Source organism: Stenella coeruleoalba (genome assembly GCF_951394435.1).
Source record: "Stenella coeruleoalba genome assembly, chromosome: 13".
In the NCBI taxonomy this organism is placed as follows: Eukaryota; Metazoa; Chordata; class Mammalia; order Artiodactyla; family Delphinidae; genus Stenella; species Stenella coeruleoalba.
In genome coordinates, this window is record NC_137159.1 from 32,703,447 (window position 1) to 32,724,865 (window position 21,419).

General features: G+C 40.0%; 2 protein-coding genes across 9 annotated transcripts in view; one reads left to right on the forward strand and one right to left on the reverse strand.

The window, feature by feature from the left end:
- The window catches only part of PLEK (pleckstrin), a 66,565-nt gene extending 57,630 nt beyond the window's left edge, over positions 1 to 8,935 (reverse strand). For 4 of the 8 annotated variants that reach the window (XM_079941058.1, XM_079941056.1, XM_079941052.1 and 1 more), the window contains exon 1: positions 195 to 319. The gene's annotated coding sequence lies outside the window, so the exon portion shown is untranslated. Of the gene's footprint in view, positions 1 to 194; positions 320 to 760; positions 2,432 to 8,175 lie in introns of those variants that run through there. The other 4 variants (XM_079941061.1, XM_079941059.1, XM_079941053.1 and 1 more) reach the window with 2 other exon arrangements.
- On the forward strand, positions 55 to 20,194 carry CNRIP1 (cannabinoid receptor interacting protein 1). Its single transcript, XM_079941063.1, has 3 exons — positions 55 to 364; positions 2,456 to 2,606; positions 19,085 to 20,194. The coding sequence occupies exons 1-3, from the start codon at positions 186 to 188 to the stop codon at positions 19,247 to 19,249; spliced, it is 495 nt and encodes a 164-aa protein (XP_079797189.1). The 5' UTR covers positions 55 to 185; the 3' UTR covers positions 19,250 to 20,194.
- Positions 20,195 to 21,419: the final 1,225 nt, after the last annotated feature.

The window sequence follows — 21,419 nt, forward strand, 5'->3', positions numbered from 1 at the left end:
GCTGCTCCTCGGAAGCCGGGGCTGACGGCCGCGACGGCTCGGGCTCCTAGCCGCAGCCTCTCTCCACCACCTCCCTCTCCCTCCGCTCGCTTCCTCTCCGCCCACCGCGCTCTAGCCGCCGGGTCGCAGCCAGCGCAGTCCTCCGCCCCCCCTGAGCCGCCGCGCCCGCCCTCCCGCGCCCAGCCATGGGGGACCTGCCGGGCCTTGTGCGCCTCTCCATCGCGCTGCGCATCCAGCCTAACGACGGCCCGGTCTTCTACAAGGTGGACGGGCAGCGCTTCGGCCAGAACCGCACCATCAAACTGCTCACGGGCTCCTCCTACAAGGTGGAGGTGAAGATTAAGCCCACCACGCTGCAGGTCGAGTGAGTGCGGGCGCGCGCAGCGGCTGACCGGCCCCACTTGGGGTACGCGGGGTGGACCGAGGCCCCCGGGACAGCCTGAGCCTCTCCTGGGCACCTCTTGCCTCGCACCGCGCCCAGCGGGCCCAGGAGGTTGGCGGGGAGGAAGTGGGGGGGCGGGTATAAGGTCAGCTCCCTGCACCCTAGGTCCCGTCCTCTGCCTTACACTACTGTCTCCGCTGTTCTCGCTTCCCTCCACGCCTCGCGGGGTGGGATGTTTAAAACAGCGACAGGAAGCCAGGGGTTGGGGGCTTTTTCTTTCCTTGTAGAATTTTCATCCCTTCTGTGCAGCCATCGGCGCGGACCCGCAGGCGGCCGGGGTGGGGCAGAGGGGAGAAGCTCGCCGCGGAGTTCACTTACCGCAATCTCGGTCCTCTGCCCCGTTCTGTGAGGCTGAAGGAAGGAGAAAGGCTGAGGAATGAGGTGTAAAGTCGGGGGCGGGTGATTATTGGGGCTCCCTGAGGGATGCTCCCCACTCCTCCATCAACCCTTATGAGCCTGGGACCCCGGAACTGGAAGAGCAAGACGGAAGGCAGCCTCCTCTGCTTAGGCCTAGTTTCCCGGTTTTCCTTGCCTGGTGTTTTTCTTTTTCTCCCGAATTGTCTGTTCAGCCTGGTGATTAGCAACATCCTGACAACAAAAGGATGGTTTTTTTATACTTATTTATTCGTGGCAGGTTTATCTCTTCTCTGCTACCAGAGGTTGATGCATCCAGTAGGCTCTGGCTGGCAAGTCAGTGTAGGAGGGTGCAGTAGCTTATGGGGAAGTATCCAGGACTGGAACCCTTTACCTCTCAGCTTCCACGTAAGCATGGTGTAAAGTCCAGTGTGGAAAGAGGAAATAAACCATCCTATACTGTATCTACCTTTGGCTGAGCTTGGGAGGTGGGGTGGAGAGGGCTTTGACTCCACCTGGCACCTTTTATAGCTTAAGTGTCCTCCAGTAGTTCTTAATTCAACAAACTTGTATTGGCCTTCTAGATGCCAGGCTCCAACTGAATGACCTAGAGCCAAACCTGAGGTGTGTCTAATGCTCTTGGTCCATTTACTTGTCCCCATCACTGATAGCTCCAAGCACCCATTATCCTCACATTCCCCAGTGTTCTGTGCATCTGGTTATAATGCAGACTTTTTCTTTCCCTTCTTTCCTGGCAAAACCCCTTCTACCAAGTTATCTGTTCTATTTCGTTCAAGATAGTTCTCTATTTTTCAAGTGAATGTAAAAACAAATTTGTGTTAATGATAAAACTATTTTTTTGGGTTACACTTTAATTTTATCAAAGTTTTTCAGTGCCCTAACCCAGTGGTTCTCAAACTTGAGTCTACGTCGGAATCACCTGGAGGGCTCGTTAAAACACATGTGGCTGAGCCCCATCCTAGATGTAGTAAACTCTAGTTTACTATATCTAGAGTGGAGCTTAAGAATTTGCTTTCTGATGGTTGGCAGGTGATACTGATACTGCTGGTCCAGGGATGACACTTTGAGAACCATTACCCTAACATGAAGAAATGATGCCAGTGAGAATTTTTGGTGTGTGGCTGGCTTGAGGAAGAGTACCCCAAATTATGGGACCCCTGATTGTTGGAACAGAAGAAAAAACCATTAGAGAACTAGTTCAGTGATTCTCAATCCTACCTGTGCATTAGAATCACCTATGCAACCTTAAAATAAATTTTCTAGTGCCCAAACCACACCCCAGACCAACTGAATCCTATTCTCTGGGGTTTGAGATGGGGTGGGTATAGGTAGGTTTTTAATAGCTCCACAGATGAGAAACTAAAGAGGAAGACCATTGACAGAGTATAACTCAGCCTTGTGCAAGTACTTTGGATGAGAATACCGATGTCAGTCCAGAGAGATTAAGTAGTTGACCTAGGGTCACATGACTGGTTAGCTGGGGAAGTCAAGCCCCCTAAACTCTCAGAACTTTCTGCCACACCACAGTGTCTTTGTTAGCCACACCCTATGGGGTTTTTGCCTGGAGTTGTGGTCCAGACCAGGACAGGGCGCCTAAGCTAATTCCTACCATATGTGGTCAACTCAAGTCCGTTGCAGGAACATTTCCATTGGTGGTGTGCTTGTCCCGCTGGAACTGAAGTCTAAAGAGCCTGATGGGGACAGAATCGTATATACAGGAACATATGAAACAGAAGGTGTGGCCCCAACCAAGAGTGGAGAACGGCAGCCCATCCAGATCACCATGCCGGTAAGGCCTGCCTGGGATTGTGGAGTGTGGTGCCAAGGCAAGTGGAAACCATGGAAAAGAAAATACGAAACATTATTTCAATTCATGGTTTCATGTTCGAATATATTTGTTCATAATGTCCAAGTACAATTAATTAAATGATCCATGCTTCTCCAGTGATCGGTTTCATAGTAATTTCTTATGTGGCAAAAATTTAAGTCTCTCCCTACATTTTTGTAATCTGTTCCATTGATCTGTCTACACTTACGCCAAAGCTGCATTGTTTTAAATACATTGCTTTGACAGTACGTGTTTGTGTATTTTGTAATTGGTCACCTTACTGAACTTGCTTACTAAAATTCTTCATTCGACGATCTTGGGTTTTTCAGATAGACAGTCATAATCTACATATAATTGTGTCATTTTTTGATTTTTTTTTCTGGCCTTCCTGCGTTGGCTAATGTTTCTAGAATAATGTTGCCTACTAATAGTGGTAATCCTTGTCTCCAGGGTTTCACTGTTAGATACAACGTTAGTTTCAAATATTTATTATGTTAAAGCATCCTGTTTCTAGTTCACTAAGAGGTATTTTTTTTAAATTGGGAGGTGTGTGAATTTCTTCTAATTCCTTTTCCCATCTACGGAGATAGTTTTTCTTCTTTGATATATTAATGGAATAAATATAAAATATACTTTGAAATACTAAACTTCCATTTATTTCTTAAAATAAACACTACTTAATGTCATTTATTATTTGTAATATATTACTACATTCAATATGCTAATATTTCATTTAGGGTTTTAAAATTTTTGTTTGTTTGGTTGATTTATCAGCAAATATATAAGGATTTCCTATATATGTCAGGCACTGGGAGAAGAGTGGTGAACAAAATAGATATCCCTGGCTTCATGGGGCTTCTTATCTAGAGGAGGAAAACATACTTTATACATGATTGTCAATAATAAAGTAGATAATTGTTATTAGACAAAATGTACTGAAACAGTAGTGGTACCCTTGGGATATATACCAGGGGTCTTAGTCTAGCTCAAGATTTAGGGGATGGCTTTCTTGAGAAAGAACTAAAGACATGTAAGAGTTGAGGGAAGAGGGAGCATTTGAGGAAAAAGGAGGTACAAGGATCAACAGCTGGGGGAGAGCAGAATGTGTTTCAGTGAATGAGTAGAAGCCCTGTATAGCTGGAGCAGACAGTGAGGCAGAGACTGACTCAAGATTAAGACAGAGTTAACACAACAGTGTAAATCAACTATACTCCAATAAAAATTTTAAAAATTAAAAAAAATAAAGATTAAGCTGGAGAGGAAAGTAGGGTTTAGATGTTACAGGACCTTCTTTCCTTATTGAATTTATCTTAATGCCTGTGGGAATTCATTGAAGGTTTGTAAGTCAACTTTGATAAGCAATTTACATACAAATTGTATGTAAATACATTAATACACCAATTTAAAGTATTCAGTTACATAGATTTTAACTACTGTATAATCACCACCCCAACAAAAATATAGAACATTTCTGTCATCCCCAAAAATTCCTCCAGGCCCATCTGTAATCGATGGCCCCAGGCTTAGCCCTCTCTGACCTTTTTGTCTCAATAACTTAGTTTTAACAGTTCTAGAATTTCATGTAAATAGAATCGTAGCATCGTGTCTGACTTCTTTCACTTAGCATAATGTTCTTGTATAACGTCATTGTAGCATAATGTTGTCACATAAATAGTTGGTTCCTTTTATCACTGAGTAGTATTCCATGGGAAGGATATACGACAGTTGATTTGTTCCTTCACCAATAAATGAACAGCTGGGGTGTTTTCAGCTTTTGAGGTTATGACTAAAGTTGCTATGAATATTTGAGTATGAGTTTTAGAGTGAGGATGTTTTCATTTCTGTTGAGTAAATACCTAAGAGGAGATTCGATGAGTCACATGGTAAGTACATGTTTAACCATATAAGAAATATCCAGACTGCTGTACCATTTCATATTTCAACCAGCAATGTATGAGAATTCCAGTTACGTTACATACTTAATTATATATCAGTCTTTTAAATTTGGAAATGCAAAAGACCTAGAAGAGCCCAAAAAGTTTTGTTTCATGGTCTATAATGTAGTCTTTAAATCAGATAGCCTAAATCTTCCCTCTTTGTTTACTCAGTTATTTTGACTATTCTAGGCCCTTTGCATTGTTATATAGATTTTAGAATGAGCTTGTCAATTTCTCCAAAAAATGGGGTATTAATTGGGTTTGCATTAAATCTAAATGCCAGTTTGGAAAGATTTGACACTTTACTGTTGAACCTCCTGATACATGAATATATCTGCCTATTTAGGTTTTCTTTCATTCATCTCCATAATGTATTACAGTGTTCCCTGTACAGATTTTATACGTACTTTGTTAAATTTACCATTAGGTATTTCATATTTAAATGCTACTATAAATGGTGGTTATTACTAGTATGTAGAAATAAAATTGATTTTTTTCTATACTCATCTAGAATCCTGAGGCCTTGCTGATTTCACTTATTAGTCCTAATAGTTGTTCGGGATTTTTTTTGTAGAATCCCTAAGCTTTTCTATGTATGATACATTTTTTTTTTCATTTTTTAAAAAATATTTATTTATTTTTTTTTGGCTTTATCGGGTCTTAGTTGTGGCACGTGGGCTCTTCGTTGCGGCCGGGCTCTGTAGTTGTGGCACACGGACTTAGTTGCCCCATGGCATGTGGGATCTTAGTTCCCCGACCAGAGATCAAACCCGCGTCCCCTGCAATGGAAGGCAGATTCTTAACCACTGGACCACCAGGGAAATCCCTCATTAACATTTTATTGAGGATTTTATATCTGTGTTCCTGAGGAATATTGGTCTATGGTTTTCTTTTCTTGTCATTGTCTGGTTTTTGGTATCAGAGTAATAATACTAGCTGCATAAAATTATTTGGAAAGTTGTTCACTCTACTGTTTTCTGGAAGAGTTTGTATAGAATTAATATTATTCTTATTTAATGTTGGATAGAATTCACCAATAAAAGCATGCATTTCACTTTGTCTAAAGGTTTTTAGTTACAAATTCAATTTCCTTAATTGATATTGGGCTATTCAGGTTTTATTTCTTGAGTTAATTTTTTTTTTTTTTTCTTTACGGTACGCGGGCCTCTCACTGTTGGGGCCTCTCACTGTTGTGGCCTCTCCCGTTGCGGAGCAGAGGCTCCGTACGCGCAGGCTCAGCGGCGGTGGCTCACGGGCCCAGCCGTTCCGCGGCATGCGGGATCTTCCCGGACCGGGGCACGAACCCGTGTTCCCTGCATCGGCAGGCGGACTCTCAACCACTGCGCCACCAGGGAAGCCCTGAGTTAATTTTTTTTTATAAATTTATTTATTTTTGGCTGCATTGGGTCTTCGTTGCTGCACGCAGGCTTTCTCAGTTGCAGCGAGCGGGGGCTACTCTTCGTTGCGGTGCACCGGCTTCTCATAGCGGTGGCTTCTCTTGTTGCGGAGCACGGACTCTAGGCGTGAGGGCTTCAGTAGTTGTGGCACGCAGGCTCAGTAGTTGTGGCTCGTGGGCTCTAGAGTGCAGGCTCAGTAGTTGTGGCACACGGGCTTAGTTGCTCTGTGCCATATGGGATCTTCCTGGACCAGGGCTCGAACCCGTGTCCCCTGCATCGGCAGGCAGATTCTTAACCACTGCACCACCAGGGAAGTCCCTTGAGTTAATTTTTGTAATTGGTCTTTGATATCATTCATTTATTTCAATTAAATTGTCAAATTGTTGGCACAAAATTGTTGGTAATAATCCTCCACCATTCTTTGATGTCTTAGGATCTCTAATGATGTCCACTCTTTCATTCTTGATATTAATAATTTGCCATGCCCCCCCCCACCAACCAGTCTAGCTAGAGATTTATCAATTTTATTGGCTTTTTCAAAAACCCAGCTTTGTTTTCATATGCTCCACTGGCCCATTTTTCTGTTTCATTGATTTCTGATCCTATCTTTTTTTTAAAGTTAGTTTTTATTTGTATGTTTGTTTGTTTATTTATGGCTGTGCTGTGTCTTTGTTGCAGCCCATGGGCTTAGTTGTGGTATGTGGGATCTTAGTTCCCCGACCAGGGATCGAACCCAGCTCCCCTGCATTGGGAGCCTGGAGTCTTAACCACTGGACCATCAGGGAAGTCCCCTGATCCTATCTTAATTATTTATTTCCTTCTTTTGTTTGCATTAAGGTATTTTAATTGAGGCTATACACACACACACACACATATACACACAGAGTAAAATGATCTCTTTGTATATTGTACAGTTCGGTTTTCCATAGTTGGACTATATGCACCAAAGTGTGCATTTCTTTGAATCTTTTCTTCTTGGGGCTCACTGAATTTCTTGAATCTGTAAGTTAGTGTTCTTCCAAATTTGGGTATTTTTAACTGTTATTTTGTTTCAGATTTCTTTTCAACTTTATTCTTTTCTTGTAGTTCCTCAATTACACATTGGACAGCTTGGTATTATCCCACAGATCTTTACAGTCCTGTCCAGTTTTCTAAAAGAAAAGAAAATTGGTTGTTCAAATTAGATCATTTCTATTGATGTATACTCAAGCTCAGTGATTTTTTTTCTTCTGCCATTCCCAGGCTACTCTTGTGTTTATTTTCTGAAATTTTTTCTGTCGTTGTACTTTTCAGCTCTAGAGTTTTTTAGTTGTATTTTCTATAGTTTGCATCACTCAAGATTCCCTAGGTTTGCTCATTGAGACCATGTGCCCCTTTACTTCTTTGAGCACATTTATAATTGCTGGTTTGAAATACTCGTTCGGTAGATCCAGTATCTGGCCCCATTTAGAGTAGGAATGACTTTTTTTCCTGAATGTGGGTCATGCTTTCCTGTGTTGTTACATGTTTGATAATATTTGATTAGAAACTAAACATTGTAGATAATATATTATTGATTCTAGTTTCTTTTATTCTTCTGAGGATTAGTCTCTTTTTAAATTCTAGCATGCGGTAACATTGCTGGACTCAAACTACAAATTCTGTCTTCTCAGCAGGGTAGCAGCTGATATCTCTGCTTAATTTTTTTCAACTTCCAGTTGCTGCTTTTCTAGCCTGGTTCCCTTGTTCCAGTGGAGTTTAGCAGTCAGCCAAGGAATTGGACAGTTTATACTAAGATTTTGGGATCCATCCACCCTGAGGTTTCTCTAAATTTCCAGCTGCTCTGCCAGTCCTGAGCCCTTTGCTTTGATACTTTCAAACCAGTAAGACTCCAACTTCTCAGGTTTGGGAATGCATTCAATTAAAAAACCAAAACAAACAAACAAAAAAGTGAACTTACAAATCTTATTCAACATAATTTTCTCTTTCAAGAATAAAGTCTTCTCTTAGACGAAACCAACCCTGCTGACACCTTGATCTGGGACATCTAACCTCTCAAACTGTGAGACAATAAACTTCTGTTGTTTGGAAAAGAAAGAAAAAAAAGACTCTACTGGTTTGTCCGCTTTTTCAAGCAGAAAAAGCCCCCTCCCACCAGCCCATACAAGCAGTTAGGGAAGAATTACGGCAGAGTTATAGTCAGATTTTGGGTCTCACCTCTTCCGTAGCTCTCTTGTTTCCAGGATTTTCTCCCTAAATTTCCAGCTGCTCTGCCATCCCTGAACACTGTCTTCTGCCACTTCTCGCAGATAAAGGTGCCGTTTACTTGGGCCAGAACTGCCGGGGGATTGGGGAGTAACCTCAAGCAAAAAAGCCGCACGGACAATTCTTAACTGTTATAGTTGAGATCTTTCAAGGGTAACTCTGGTTTCTGTCCTGCTTTGAGTTGCTTTTTAAAGCCTTCAAATAGTTTTTGTTTATATTTTGTCAGATTTTCTAATTCTCTACGTAAGTTTCACCCACCAACTCCCCATTTTTAAAAACATTTCAATGTAGGGCTTCCAGTTCCTGATAATGTGACAAGATTTGCATGTTGTTAAAATCGGTCTAGTAGCAATATGTAGGAGATAGGCAAAGGACAATTGGAAGGTTCTTCACCATTTAAGATGTGGTGTGAGGGTTAATAACTTAATAAAATGAATTGGGCATATTTTCATAGTTTGTGCTCTGAAACAATTTGCATAGCATAGAATTTAGCTGTTACTTGAAAGTCTGACAGAATTTCCCCATAAAAGTCAGGATCCAAAATAATGGTATTTGGAAGGAATATCCCTAACTTTCAACTTAGTCCATAATGTTTGCCGTTGGGGGGCTTTGAAGATTTTACTGAGTCAATTTTAGTTGTTTTTCTGAGGAAATCATCCATTTCTACAGAAACACATTTTAAAAGGTATTTTTAGACTTCTAGGAAAATATTTGAAGATCACACATCCAACAAAGGGCTGGTGGATCAAAATAAATCTCTTTTAAATCAAATAAGTGTCCTTCTACCATAGTGTATCGAGAATAGCATATGTAATTAGAGTTGAAAGGAAACATTAACTCGAAGCAGAACTGCAAATACTAAAGTTATTAGAGGGCTTCCCTGGTGGCGCAGTGGTTGAGAATCTGCCTGCTAATGCAGGGGACACGGGTTCGAGCCCCGGTCTGGGAGGATCCCACATGCCGCGGAGAAACTAGGCCTGTGAGCCACAACTACTGAGCCTGCGCGTCTGGAGCCTGCGCTTCGCAACAAGAAAGGCTGCAATAGTGAGAGGCCCGCGCACCGCGATGAAGAGTGGCCCCCGCTTGCCACAACTAAAGAAAGCCCTCACACAGAAATGAAGACCCAACACAGCAAAGATAAATTAATTAATAAAAAAATAAAGTTATTAGAATTTTATTTTTGTTTATTTTTTAAAATTTTGTTGAAGTATAGTTGATTTACAATGTTGTGTTGATTTCTTCTGTACAGCTAAGTGACTCAGTTATACATATATATAGATATATATATTCTTTTCATATTCTTTTCCATTATGGTTTGTCACAAAATATTGAATATAGTTCCCCATGCTATACAGTATGACCTTGTTGTTTTTCCATCCTATATATAATAGTTTGCCTCTGCTAATCCCAAACCCCTATTCCTTTCCTCCCCTACTCTCCCTCCCGCTTGGCAACAACAAGTCTGTTCTCTATACCTGTGAGTCTGCAGTTTCATAGATGTGTTGATTTGTATAGTATTTTAGACTCCACGTATAAGTGACATCGTATGGTATTTGTCTTTCTCTTTCTGACTTATTTCACTTAGTATGATAACCTCTAGGTCCATCCATGTTGCTGCAAATGGCATTATTTCATTCTTTTTGATGGCTAATATTCCATTGTGTGTGTGTGTGTATGTATGTGTGTGTGTGTGTGTATATATATATATATATATATCTATCTATCTCACATCTTCTTTATCCATTCACTGTCAATGGACATTTAGGTTATTTCCATGTCTTGGCTATTGTAAATAGTGCTGCTATGAACATAGGGGTGCATTTATAATTTTCAAATTATAGTTTTGTCTGGGTATATGCCCAGGAGTGGGATTGCTGGATCATGTGGTAGTTTTATTTTCAGTTTTTTGAGGAACCTCCATACCATTTTCCATAGTGGCTGCACCAATTTACATTCTCACCAACCGTACAGAGGTTCCCTTTTCTCCACACCCTCTCCAGCATTTGTTATTTGTAGACTTTTTAATGATGGCTATTCTGACTGGTATGAAGTGGTCCTCATTATAGTTTTGATTTGCGTTTCTCTAATAGTTAGTGATGTTGAGCATCTTTTCATGTGCCTGTTGGCCATCTGTCAGAATTTTAATGAGAGCCCAAGGGCCAGTGAGCTAACTTTAAGTTGTTCATTCTTTCACTGAGCTGGTACTGAGCACTGGGTCAAGTGCAGGAGTGGTCACCATAGATGAGACTGTACCCCATCTGTGGTCACAGAGCAGGAGAGCAGACCTCCCCACCTTCTCCCTGGAACCAGTATGGGCTGAGGGGACCAGAGGTATAACTTGCTCTGGTTTTAGAAGGGTGGAGTCATACTTCTTTTGCTATAGGTGTAAACAGAACCCTAGGGAGGAAGATTAACTTATTTTAGAAAGAACTCAATTAAACACTTCTTAATTGGATCTGTAAAGTGAGAACTTCTACATAATTTTGAATGAGAATGAAACAAAGGTATTTTTTTAATGTGAGAATGATTTAGACCGAGTCATGAAACGAAAGATTTTCTTACTCACCGTAAGTCTGGATTGCCTGTCCAGGCACGGCTAAAAGGATTGCCTGTCCAGGCACGGCTAAAAGGTTTAGATGCTTTGGAGGATGTTGTACTGACAAGAATCTCTATGCTGTAACTAATGAATCCTGAGTCCCAACAGTAAAACCTAGATTCGTCCATATAATTTCCACTCTAGAAGAAGCAGGTGATTGATAGTTGATTGTTCCAACAATGATCGCACATCATTTGGTTTGAGCATTGGCCATGCATTTGTATCTTATTTGTAATAGGCTGATTCTAAGGAAAACAATTGAAATTAGAGGTTTCCTGATCATGTCAGCAGCTCTTATGTTAAATTCAAATGTTCATTCTAGTGGTGAAGCTTTCAGCTAGCCTTCATCATTATCCTACAATGTTTTTAAGTTACCAATATTTCAAACTTAAGTTTTAAAAAGTATGGACATACCCCACTCTCACAGACAACACCAAAACATTGAAATATCCAGGTAAATGCAATCAATTAAGCAGGAAGTTCCTGGATTATTAAATTTGCATTCTTCACCAAGGGAAACATCAGTGCTATGGGTGCCTGAGGAAACGTCTAGAATGTCAGAATTAGACCTGGAAGTTATGAAGGTATTGGGATGCCATCTACTTCTGTAATTAACTGTGATTCCAGGCAAACCTTCATTCAATGGGCCTGTTTCCTCAATGCAAATAGGTGGATTCCGCTATCTGATCACTAAGACCACTGTCAGCCCTAACATGGTGTGAAAATTACAAACTTACCTTTAGGGGTGTGGTACTAATTATTTGCTGAAGAAAGTCAGATTCTCAAATACTGTCATTTAGGATCACACCAAATAGGACTGAAATCCCACAAATTTATGTAGGATTCCTTTCTGGTTGGGCACAGACTCACAGAGAAGTGTGGGGACGCATCCCAGCATTTCAAGGGCTTTGCATGATTTTCTTAAAAAATTGTAAAATATCATGACAAGGTTCAGAAATGTGCATAAACTTTTAAAGCACCAGTAATCCCTACATTTTGATATGGCTCATTTTCAGATTACCTTCCACATATATACATTCTGTAGTTGCAATAGCTTTTAATACATATTTTGTACAACTTCCTACATATTCATTTTTATAATTTTAAGGGTGACATAAGACTCTATCACAATATATCATAATGATTACACTCTTACCCAGATATTAGATATATTGATTGTCCCTTCATAAAAAGTGCTATAATGTAAAGTTTTGTGCATATAGTTACCTCAATCTGAGTAAAAATACTTGGTCAAAAGAACTGAATCTTTATGGCTGTTCCCACATATGGCCTTTTTGGTGGTTTTTTTTTTTTTTTTTTAAGATGTACATACTATTTTACAATGTTACTAGCAATAAAGTCTACTGGCTTTGTTAAAATTATGACATCATTGAGAATTACTTTAAAAAATAGATTTTCTATTCTACGTTTCACTATCACAAGAATGAACATTTCTACTTGTTAATTTAATTTTGTTTCTTCTTGTGTATATTATTCTTTCATGTTTCATCAATACTTCTGTTGGAAATTATTTTTTAAAAAACTCAGACTCCTAATAAAGGTAACCAATCTGTCATATCTGTCATATTTCTCTCACTATCGCTTTATTTTTATTTTCCATTGTGTAGAAATATAATTACATTAAAAATTTTCATTTTCTGTTATGATTTCTTCTTTTAAAATGAAGACGGTTATTTTTCCCATAGAGTTGACAGTCTATTTTGGTTTTCCCATAGTTTTGGATTTTATGAGATTTAACTTTCCTTTTATTCAAACTTGATTTATATGTTTATACTGTACATCATTTTCCAAAAGATTTAAGCTGGTATTTAGCATTTTATGAGTCCCAGCAGCAAAGCCTAGGCTCTTAAATATAATTTCCACTCTAGAAGAAGCAGGTGAATGATTGTTCCAACAGTGATGGCACAGCTTTTGGTGTGAGCATTGGCCATGCATTTGTATTTTATCTGTAATACGTGATTCTATTCCAATTGAAATTAGTATTATTTTTAAAACTTTTTATTCATTTATTTTTTGGCTGCCTTGGGTCTTTGTTGTGGTGCACGGGCTTCTGATTGCGGTGGCTTCTCTTGTTGTGGAGCATGGGCTCCAGGTGCACGGGCTTCAATAGTTGTGGTGTGCGGGCTCAGTAGTTGCGGCTCGCAGGCTCTAGAGCGCAGGCTCAGTAGTTGTGGCGCACGGGCTTAGTTGCTCTGCAACATGTGTGATCTTCCTGGACCAGGGCTCGAACCCGTGTCCCCTGCATTGGCAGGCGGATTCTTAACCACGGCACCACCAGGGAAGTCCTAGAATTATTATTAATTGAAATTAGAGAAGGTTTCCTGATCAAGTCAGCGGCTATAATGTTAATTGAAAATTTCATTCTAGTGATGAAAGCCTTACATATGTTTTAACACTATTTTATGACTTTTGTCAAGCTTAAGTATTGTAAATTACAGACACAACCACTTTCACAGGTAATAAGGAAGTCTTGAGATCCCCAAGTAAATGCAGTTAATCAAGTAGGTGAGTCCAGCAAGGGAAGCTGAATTAAAGGTGCACCAAAGCAACTTCTTATGAGTCTAAGTTTACCTCAGAGTCATTTGTCAGATTTTTATAAATCATTGGCTAAATGATGCTAGGGTAATTGGCTATTTGGGGGAAACATCACTGCTGTTCTTTCTGGATGCCATGCGTCAAAAAGATATTTCAGATGGATCCCAGGGTTATCTGTAAAAAGTCAACTTTGTAAAAAATCAAAATGAACAGAATTAATCTAAAACCTTAAAGAAATGGAAGAAATCCAAAGGTGAAAATGGAAAGCTTTGATTACATAAATGTAAAATTCCTGTTAAACATTGTAAACAAAGTTAAATTTTCCTTAAAAGGCAATTTAAATTAAAAGGCAAACGATGGTTGGTGAAAAACTTATTTGTAACATGGATGGTTAAGCTGTGTTGCCTCGATTTGCCACTGCGCCACTAGGGAAGCCCCAAGATGCTTATTTATACTGATTTTATTTACTAAGGAAATAACATCATGTCTCTATCAATATAATCTCATTCTGTGCTCCCAAGTCAGTGGATTTCTAAGTGACTCTATTCTTGGTGAATTTCACATGTCTCCAGTGGATTTGGGTGGAATGGTGAGTAGAGAGAAGTACTCTGGGGATTCTAGGGCATCTGGTTGTAAGACCACCATGGAAATTGTTTAAAACGAGTTCTTCAGATTCCTCATTTGTTACTGAACACAACAAATGAGTCTCCTCTCTTTGGAAGCTGATGGGTTCTCTCTCACATTGGTTGTGAAATAAAAGTGTACCAAGCCTTGCAACTTATAAGAACACTAAGGCAAATAAAATGTCCAGATACGTAGTAGAGTGTCAGTGTCAGAATAGACTGGGTGGCTTAAACAGCAAATATTTATTTTTCACAGTTCTGGAGGCTGGAAGTCCAAGATCAAGGCGCCAGCAGACCTGGTATCTGGTGAGAACAAGCTTTCTGATTCACAGACAGCTGCTTTCTTGCTGTGTTCTCACATGAAGGAAAGCAGAGAAAGAGAGAGATCATCCCTCTCATGTCTATTTTTATAGGGAACACTAATCCGATTCATGAGGGCTCCATCTTCACACCCTAATTACTTCTGGAAGGCCCCACTTCCAGATACCATCACGTTGGGGATTTAGGCTTCAACATACGAATTTTGGGGAGCTACACACATTCAGTCCATAGTAGTGTCCTAAAGCACTCTACACACGGCAGTTCATAGATGTTCTTCTCACTCAGGGAGAAAAAAGAAAAACCGTTCAGTACCTTTTAGCTTATTTGCTTATATAAATAATTTGGTACATTGATTATAGTGTCTAGATGGGAATTAGGAAACCTAGCTTCTTGACCTGCCTCTAGCATTAGCTGGCTGCACAGTGTAGACCTAGGCCAACTCACTTAACCTCTCTGAATATTAGTTCTTTCATCCTTAAAATGGAGATGTTACAACCAGTCACAACACCAATGTGCAATGACATATGTGAAAGTAATTGTATTAAAAAAAAAAAGAACTATTAAATGCACAGAATTATACCATGTATAATTGCATAACCTGGGAGCCTGCCCGGGTAAATTTGCCTTGGAAGGCACAGATGGGTTGGGAGGGAATGGAGAGCTTGTAGTTGCTTCCTCTGTTCTTCAAGAGTAATGTCAGCTTTGGATAGCACATCTGTTCTTAGCCAGAAGAGAAGAAATCCTGAGTTAGGTAGAGAGATGCCCAGGAAATAGAACTCTAGAAGGAAGAATAGGAAGGTTAATGGGAAGTTAAAACAACTAAGGTGTGGGAGAGAGGAAGACATATGCCTATTTAGCAGTTAAGTTTACTTTAATAAGACCTTGGGTCCAACATTAATAACAGAAACAAAGTAGAAGCACCTAAACATCCCATATCTTTAGCTGTGACTTGCTGTCAACAGACTTCTATTTTGGTCTCCTGTGTTACTGAGAACTCTTAGATTGAGACTTTATTAATTTTAAGGTCATTCAGGTATAAGTGTAGTGCCTTAAGCCTTTTTGTTTTGTTTTGTTTTGTTTTTGCCTGTGGTCGTGATCATCTTTGTTTGTTTTTGTGACCAACTTTTATTTATATCTGTTTCAGAAAAGGTATTGTCTTTCCCACTTACCTAGCCTGATATCAAACTGCTCCCTCAAAAGTTTAGCTGGTGTTTGTAAAATATTTTTATAACTTAATTTAATTCAGTTGCACTTAAAATGTACAGTGTCCTGTGCTGGTCAAAAATAATCATAAGTCATCTTGGTGATTTGTAAAATGAGATATCGGTTTGTTATTACCACCATTACCCTATTGTAAACAAAGTTGTAATATTTTCATTAGCATATATGTATCCTTAATAGAATTTATTAAATCCCTAGGGTTCAAGGGATATATATGTTCATTTTTCAGGGGTGATAGATTCATTTCACCACTTAAAATATTCTTTCTGATTATAAAAGTAACTATTTATTGCAGAAAACCTAAGTAGAAAAGATATAAAAACAATTTCTTAGAGAGCTATTGTTAATATTTTTTCATTTTCTTTTCTCTATACATCTTATTTTGTGTATTTGAACTCATAATGTATATAAAGTGTTTTAATCTTTTTTCTGTTAAAATTGTAATCATTTTCTTTCATCATTAAAACTAAATTCCTGTTTAGTGATTACATAAATTCATAGTACAGATATTCCACCATTTTCATAATAATTTCCTAAAGTTGGATGCTTAAATTGCTTCCAGTATTTGGAAATGTTTGCTAAGTTGATAGGTGAATAATATCTCTGTAAAGTATGTATTTCTTTAATTACTAATAATATTACATTTGAATATTTTTCAGATGTTAGCCAAGTTTTTAATGAACTGTCCAGTTTTATCCAAATGTTCTTAGTAGTTCTTACTAGTTAATTCATATAATATTTTATATTAAGGATATTAGCTATTTGGTAATACTTGTAAATACTTACAATTTGCCTTAACATGTTTTCTGATTATAAAAGTACAATTCAATCATTAAATTTTTAAAGTACAAATAAGTACATAGAAGAAAATAAAACTTATTCCATCAGCATTCACATGTATAATTTTAATGGAATTAACACTAGACAGTCTTGTTGGTACTCTGCTTAGTTCAGGTGACAATATAGAATATACTAGAAAAATTTTAGTAAATATTTACATTTAGAATTGTTATATAGTATTCCACTATACACATATGCCATAATTAATTAAGGATGGAAAGTTAGTGTTCAATTTTTCACTACTCGAAACCCTGTGGTATTCTTAAGGTAAATTATAAGTGAAATTACTGGACCCAAGTATGTTCACACCTTTACTTGATACAAATCACCCTTCCGGAAGGCTATGTAATTCAGTTCCCACTGGCAGTGTTCAGAATACCTGTTTCCTTGGTGCTCACTAAAAATCCATAGTTCTAATTTTTAATCAACTTTGTTGTATAGTTTACATATAACAAATGTACCCATTTTAAGTGTACTGATCAATGAGTTTTAACAAACACATACGTATACTCTTGTAACCACCACCCCAATCAAGATGTAGAATGTTTCCATTACCCCAGAAAGTTCCCTCTTGCACATTTTCATCTATCATCAATTCCCTCCTCCTACCCCAGGTAACTTGGGTAACCACAGATGTTTCCTGTCAGCATAGATGATATTCTATCACTATAAATTATATGGAGATATAAAATATATGGATGTAAATGGAATCATATAGTACATGTATTCTTTGGGGTCTAGATTCTTTTGCTCAGCATGTCTTTGAGATCCATCACTGTTGCTGCCTGAATCAGTATGTTCTCTTATTGAGAAGAAAGCCATTTTACTGATGTACCAAAATGTGTCTATCACCAGGTGAATGATGAAACATTTGGGTTGATCCCAGGCTGGGGCTTTTGTGAATAAAGCTGCATATATGTACACAGGTCTTTAAGCTACGACTCTCTAAAAAGAGATCCTTCATTTTCTTACCTGGGAGAAGATTTGTGGACTCTAGGTACATCACCTACTGTTTCAGGTCAAGCAGATTTCTCAAAGGCAAGCCATACCTTGTTTTAGAGTCCGATTAGCAGGATGAGGCAATGGGGCAGGCTATGATTTTGAGAGCATCTTGGAAGGCTATCTGGGGAGCACCTGATCGCCCTCCTCCTGTAGCAGCCGCAAGCATAAGGCTCCTATTGCTCACAGCCCTCCCCCACGATGTCTTCTGGCTCCTGACAAGTCTAAGAACCCTGCTAAGTCAGGCCTGGCCTCTTCCCATGACGGGGGGTGGGTCAGAGGAGAAAATAACGACAGGCATCATGCTGTTTACTGCCACATCCCCTAAATAGCTCCAGGAGGCAGTGGCAGGGTCAGGCTACCCTACAGGCCACTTGAGCCCCTGCCCAATGGCCTCTAGGGTATTCTGTGCCCTCTTCTCAGCTGCATGAGAATTGTGTGCTCAGGACTCCGTAGAATTCCGTGCAGTGTTTGCAGGGCCTACCTTCTGGAAGTAGAATGCAAACTTCTTGAGAGCAAAGGATCATGCCTTATACAAATTTTCCTATGTACGAGGCACACAGTAGGTACTCACATAGGGTGTTGGGTGATGTAAAATCAGAACCTGAGACATGGGCGTGGCTTATAAACACTCAATAGTATTTGAAAGTCCAAGTAGGGTCTTTAACAAACAAATGCTTCCGATAACATAGTTTTCCCTGGAATTGAAATTAGCGATGGAGGGCAGTTGTAGCTTTTGTTTCGTGTCGTTGTGCACATGTTATTTTGTACAGCTATTTTTCGTAAAAGAAACCAAAGACAATCATTAAACACCATTCCCTCTCTTCTCTTCCCAATCTCCCTTCTGTGGCAACCTCTGAAATTCTGAGATTCTGAGAGAAGTTTCCAGAACCTAAATATGGGAAACAGATACATTTGGGGAGTTATTTGTATTAAAGGCAATATGATAACAAATGCCATGAGTGGGATGGGAATAAGATTTTATAGAGAAATAAATGGTTTACAGACAGCTTTTCAGGAAAATCTCTCTCACAATAAAGGAAGATAGTTCATTAGAGTAAGGGCCTAAGCTTTCAGACCACAAGAGCCTGGAGTGATTACACAGATTACACCTCATTACACAGTACATCTGTTACTAAGTCTAAAGTCACTATGCTCGCTGCATGACAGGCAGTAAGTCGGGAGACAAGTTATTGGGGGAACTTTATTTGGAAAACCAGCAGACTGAGAAGGTGGCCGACTAATGTCCTAGAGAACCATCTTACCCCAGTCAGAATTCAGGCTTCGTTTATACTAACAGGTGAGGGGCAGGGGTGAAGGGGGAGTTGGTTGGTGTAAACTTCTTGGTGCAGGAATCCTTTGTTCTTGCAGCTGTCCATGTAGGTCAGGTCACGATGTTCCTGTAAACCTCCAACAAGACAAATGTTATTCTCTGTTCCGCACTTTTTATCTTTATATGAATGGGAAAGTGTTGTACTCTTAACGGTCAGAGCCTTGAGAATGGGCCGTCCTGTATATTGCAGGCCATAGGCAACATTCTTAACTCGAAGCAAAAGCAATAGAATACAAAGGTTGAAGTAAAAGAAACAGATCTAATATGGAGTCAGATTTGTTCTTCCCCATTATATCTCTTTCACGAACGTCAACTCTTACGTTTGCTCATGGCAGAATGAGGTTTTGATGGGGCATGTCTCTCTTCCCTCAGTTCACTGACATTGGGACCTTCGAGACGGTGTGGCAGGTCAAGTTTTACAATTACCACAAGCGAGATCACTGCCAGTGGGGAAGCCCCTTCTCCGTCATTGAGTACGAATGCAAGCCCAATGAGACCCGCAGTCTCATGTGGGTGAACAAGGAGTCCTTCCTCTAAAGATGGCGCTTTCTGATGCTGTTGGACAGTCTCTTCAAAGATCCACTTTTAGATAACCCAGCACAAGCCTTCACCAAGGCACACCACTCCGTTGCTGTCTCCCATTGGGTGCCAATTATCTACCAGCCCTGATTATTCTGAATGTGTAATTCCCCTCTGATGCAATGTCCCTGACATAAAAGGTCATGATGTACCCTGCCCAAGAGACTCCCTTTCTGTATTCTGTGTTGGTGTTCCTGCCTCCAGTTGCCCTTGCTCATGCTGGTGGCCACTTGGAGGAGCTCCGTGGAATCCGCAGGCTGTGTCCCACACTTAACTTTTCCACTGAATGACTGTGCTCTTCCGTTTCCAAGTTGAGTGCTTCCCTCTTTTTTGTTAAATGTTAAATAAAAAATAACAGTGTGCTTGGGTTCCATCCCAAGTGTGCAAGGGTAACATGTAACTTGGGATGTTTTCCATCTGTGTCAAAGTAGCCTTTGTGAAAATGTGATGCAAACAGCAGTCCATGGGACTCGAGTGTTGTGCTTTCTATAAACAGCTCGGCTATTTCAGGGAAGAATAATGACGAAAGAAAAGGACAAATATTTAAGAAGTGTTTATAACGTATTACAACTCAAATAATGTAAGGTATTGTGCTGTGGCCTAGTGGAAGTGGGAACGAGCCTTGTGTGGACCACTGTTACACAAGGTGACCAAAGTGACAGGGTTAACTCTTTGGCAAGTGACTGTGGTGTCCAAACAGGCATGCTGATGGCCTCCCTACATTCCCCTCCACTTGAACTTTGTAAAACTGTGTATGGAACTATAATCAACTTTTGATATTTCTTAATAAAGGCATTGAAAATCATCCCTGACTTGCCTTCTTAATTTGGGCAATATCTGTCTAGCAGGTGGACCTCTGCTCCAGGCCAGCTCTACTAAGATTGCTACTGAATCCAGGCAGGTACCGCTCACCACACGACAGGTCAGTAAATCAAGAGATGAGGTGGAGGGGCACAGAATAATGACTTTATTCGGAAAGCCAGCAGACCAGGTAGATGGTGGACTACTGTCCCAAAGATTAGAATTCAGGCATCTTTTATATTGAAAGAGGAGGCGGTGTGGCTGTTTGTTGCAAACTTCTTGGTGCCGGAATCCTTTGTTCTTGAAGCTGTCCATGTAGGTCAGGTCACGATGTTCCTGTAAACCTCCAACAAAACAATGTTATTTTCTCTTCTGCAACTTTTTAATCTCTCTATGATTGGGAAAGTGTTACACTTTTAAAGGTCAGAGCCTTGAGAATGGGCTATCCTGTATATTTCAGACTATAGGCAACATTCTTTTACCAAAGGTGCAGAACCAGCATGACCAAGCACAGGCAACAGAGCACAAGGATTAGGGCTAAAGGAATAGATCCAATACGGAGTCAGGTTTGTTCTTCTCTGTTACAAGACCGCCATCTGTGTTGCAGGGTGAGGGGGATATACCTGGAGTAGAAATAGCACACTTAACTCATAGATCAATTCTGACCATTAAACAGGGAATACTCTACCGGCTGCAACAAAGCTAGCACAGGCTTGGGCTCTTGGTGGACAATCAAAAAAATGCTTGTTCCTATCCTCTCTCCATTCCTCCTTCCAGGGTGACCACACCCCTATCAGCCAGCTATATAGCTGGGCAGCTTTAGGATGTGGTGCTGTAACAGTGCATGTGCATCAGGATGGAGACCTCCTTGCCTGCTCCCAGGCACTGCAAGGTACCTGGCACAAAGCCTGTACTCCATGTAGATTGAGGATGAATTCCCTAAGAAGCAAAGAAACATTCTCTTGAAAGGTAACAATATTGTAATGTTCACTTGGGAAGCACAAATCCTATTGGGTTGGAAAAAGTCAGTTGGGGATTTGTTTTTTTGTTGCCTTGTGAACCTTCCATGTAAGAATATGCAAGGTTAATGGGACTATTGCAAAGAATCCGTTTCTTGTGGAAATGAATTTGGAAGGCTGGCCCCAAACCCTCTGCACCTGTGTTACTTACCTGCAATGAGGCTCTGCTGCCAGCAGGGCACAGTAATGCCTTGGATTTGGGCTAATCACGAGCGGTGTTAAAAGAGAGGAGTATGCTTCTCAATTCGCTTGTTTTTCAAAAACGATAGTGTCTATTAACTGTTGCTAAATATAAGCGCTAATCCGCT

What these genes read in the sequence shown, in the direction of transcription:
- CNRIP1 (XM_079941063.1), top strand. Translation starts at nt 186, where the DNA reads ATGGGGGACCTGCCGGGCCTTGTGCGCCTCTCCATCGCGCTGCGCATC. An exon ending in CCCACCACGCTGCAGGTCGA is followed by an intron (nt 365 to 2,455) that starts GTGAGTGCGGGC and finishes AGTCCGTTGCAG; the next exon opens with GAACATTTCCATTGGTGGTG. An exon ending in CCATCCAGATCACCATGCCG is followed by an intron (nt 2,607 to 19,084) that starts GTAAGGCCTGCC and finishes CTCTTCCCTCAG; the next exon opens with TTCACTGACATTGGGACCTT.